The sequence below is a fragment of the Rhopalosiphum maidis genome, chromosome 2 (assembly GCF_003676215.2).
Source record: "Rhopalosiphum maidis isolate BTI-1 chromosome 2, ASM367621v3, whole genome shotgun sequence".
In the NCBI taxonomy this organism is placed as follows: Eukaryota; Metazoa; Arthropoda; class Insecta; order Hemiptera; family Aphididae; genus Rhopalosiphum; species Rhopalosiphum maidis.
The window spans coordinates 29,460,307-29,463,742 of NC_040878.1; the positions used below are offsets into that span (position 1 = coordinate 29,460,307).

The 3,436-nt window shown below is 40.2% G+C and overlaps 1 protein-coding gene across 1 annotated transcript; it reads left to right on the forward strand.

Annotated features, from left to right (window-relative positions):
* Window positions 1-1,011: 1,011 nt before the first annotated feature.
* On the forward strand, window positions 1,012-1,611 carry LOC113552425 (troponin C, slow skeletal and cardiac muscles-like). Its single transcript, XM_026955308.1, has one exon. It carries the CDS (start codon window positions 1,012-1,014, stop codon window positions 1,609-1,611), a length of 600 nt encoding a protein of 199 aa, XP_026811109.1.
* The last annotated feature ends 1,825 nt before the right edge of the window (window positions 1,612-3,436 follow it).

Consider the following 3,436-nt stretch of genomic DNA (forward strand, 5'->3'; position numbering starts at 1 on the left):
TGCGTTCTTCGGCACAGACTGCGGCGGTTATTTACCCGCAACTCGGCCGCGGCGGAGGTCTACTATATAATATATTTATAAATTTCTTCTTTTTTTCGGCGTATTATTATTCCGTTTCCTCTCTTCCTCTCGCCCTAACACCGCCGTCGCCCGTCCAATATGTATGTATGTATTCAAAAATTATTATTCATCGAGTAGCCGCCGCCGTCCACCCCCGCCGAGCTAATTACCAAGTTAATATACGTGCACTATACTCATACAACCCAAGGAGCCATTGCGTGAGAGGCAAAGCTCATGCAATTTTCATCGTAAGCAGTCCAACCCTCTAGCCACCACAACCAAAACGATCCCCTCCTTTTCGTAGCACATTACGCAAGCAGCACATCAAAAATCGCATCACCACGGCCCACCTCGCTAGTTATACCTACGTATTCTGCTAATAAAATAATATAGGTAGTAAAATTATTAAAAATTAATATATAGTTGCTAAATCTGACGGCTATAATGCACTGCAGGTACTAGATGGACACTGAAAATTTTTTTTAAACATGAGTATTATATTATAGATCTATTATAAACTACCTTAAAAGTTCGATTTTGTACCCTTAATAGCAATTATGCAGTGTAGCATTCTACGAGGTCCAAAAATAAAAGGTCTTTAATAAGACGATTGTAATAACAAGTTTCTCAATTTCCTTATTATTCGAAACGTGTCTGTTTTCTTCATATATATAGTATTCATGTAGTATCAACGCACTCACCTATTGGCTTTTGTTCACTACACAAATAAGACGATTACCTACTTCATTTTTTTTTTTAAAACACTACAAGAATCACCCGCGCAATTACCTACGTTTAACTATTATTTTTGTTACTTAGGTAATTCATACATGTATATATTATTAGGTAATACATCATACGCATATGATATATTTTCATAAAGATATTCGCATATTCAAACGAAAAAATCTATAGTCATTAAAAGAAATACAAAAATGTATATCATCTGACATGTCTGAGCCCGAACGGCAGCTGACTGCGTCGGAACAGTTTCATGACAACGATGACGATGACGACGACCAGCAGGAACAACTGCCCGAGGCAGAGCCATCGAACGATGACGTCGATGACGGGCCTCCCGGGCCCAGGCTACCCGTGGAATTGTTGTCTGAGGCACACGCGGCTTTTGCCATGTTCAGCGACGGCGGCGACCGGATGAACGTCAGGCAACTGTACAAGGCGCTGCGCGCGCTCGGCGTGGACGCGACCGACGAGGACGTCATCACCGTGGTGGAAGAATACGATTCGAAAGGCCGCGGCTACATCACTCGCAATCAGTGGACGGCGTCCATGGCACGCCGTTGGGCCGAAGACGGAGCTCGGCGCCGGCGGTTTCGCGCCATGTTGGCGGCCGGCGATCCGACGTTCACCGGCCAGGTGACGGTCGACCACGTGCGCGCCGTGATTAACGAATTCGACCCGAGGGCGGTGACGGCCGTAGATGTGGAGGAGATGGTGACCACCATGGACTACGCCGGTATGGGAATGATCGACTACGACGATTTCATGGACACGATGGTCCGACCGGCCCCGCTGGACAAATATCACTAGATCGTTGGCGAACTATTTTAGTATTTTTTCATATACATATTATGCACCCATATAACTGTAAGTCTGTAACTATATTTACTATCTATGCATATATTGCATTTCATGTTATTAAAATACATTTAACCCCGTGAGATGGAAATGTGTATTCTTAAATTTATAAATTTATAAAATAAAAAATAAAAACCATTAAAAGTTAATAAAAATTCGTGATGACAACGGTTTTGGAATCGAGTTTTTCCCGAATCTCATTGATTGCGGTTGGTTGTATTACTATTAAATTATTCTGCATTTCGCGCGAAATTTTGTAAACAACCGGAATATAGTTCAAATCAATCAGAAATCATACGAAATCGAAATTTATAGGTAGGTATTACTCGATGTAACAATAAGTAAGTAACTAGAGAAACACGACAGTCTCCACAATGGTATCAACGCAAGGGTTGCGACTAACCGACCTAAGTACATATATAATAGTTTGTAGATATTATATACATCGATATAACATAAATATAATATAATGAACACACGATGGACGAGAGAAGATGAGAGCAGACAGCTACATTACACGCGGCAGAGCAAGCTGCGTCCAGGCGATAAAACAAGAAAAACCCACCCCGTCAAACTAGTATTTCGGACAAAAGAGTTTCAAACCCCTTCATCGAAAACGGCATGGTATACCTATATATAATATAAAACACGAGACGGACGGGCGTCACTACATGTGACGACTACCACCCCGGTTAACATAAAAACGACCAAATTGTACACAATAATAATAATATATAATACGGTGACGGGGCAGAGGAATGCATAAATAAGCGCAGGACGACCGCAGAAGTTTTTCTCGGCGGACGCGTCCGGTGACAACGGTTGACCGAATACGAATCGGCGGCAGCCGGTCTTATATGCGTATATACACGTAATGATACGTATTACCACGCCACATACTATGATGATGGATGGACGTAGCGCGAAAAAAGGCTACGGTGGTATCGTCGTCGGACAAAACGGGTATTATTTCGGATATATTTTTTTCCTCTACCCGTTTTTCGTTTTGATTGATTACCCGGACACGGGGTACTAGTTGTTCTTCGTCCCCTCAACGACTCGGCCAAATTCAATATTTCGCGCGCGCGGTCGCGCTTGGTGCGGTTCACACACGGTCGACGGTCGTTAACGTTGAAAAAAAATAACGTACTACCTATACCTAATTCGGTTTTTGTATTTTCGTCATTGAATTTTCATACCTGATTCATTCGGACAAATATGACGAGCTTTGTTGGAAAACAGTGACAGCATAAATAGCAAAGACTAATAATTATTACCAGGCCGAAAGAGTTTGTAATTAAAAGAATTTTTTTTAATGTCCTAGCTTAATGACGAAAGTTGTAAAACAAATATAAATACTTAAGATTGGCGAGTACTGGGTAAACCAATAATTAAGATTCGATATATTTACTAGTGAATCTATCTTGAAAAATAAGCACTTACCTTTTTTCTGTAAATTATAATATAGGTACACTAAGTACAGTGTGCAAAAACCCGAGGTTTAATGAAAATAAGTATATAATATGTATTTGTTATAATTCGCATCGGTCAATACATCATGAGATGAAGTGTTTTTTTTAGTTTTCTAAGGGCCATTGCAATAATGATCGACGCAATAGCCAAGTCCAGATTCAATGTGAAACTGTGGCAGGAAAAATGGAGCGGAGAACTAATCCCAGCTCATATCTTATAACAAAATATTTTTTTTAATCTTGTAACTAGTAATATATATAAATAAAATAAAATATTTATCACAGAAATAAAAAAATAGATCATA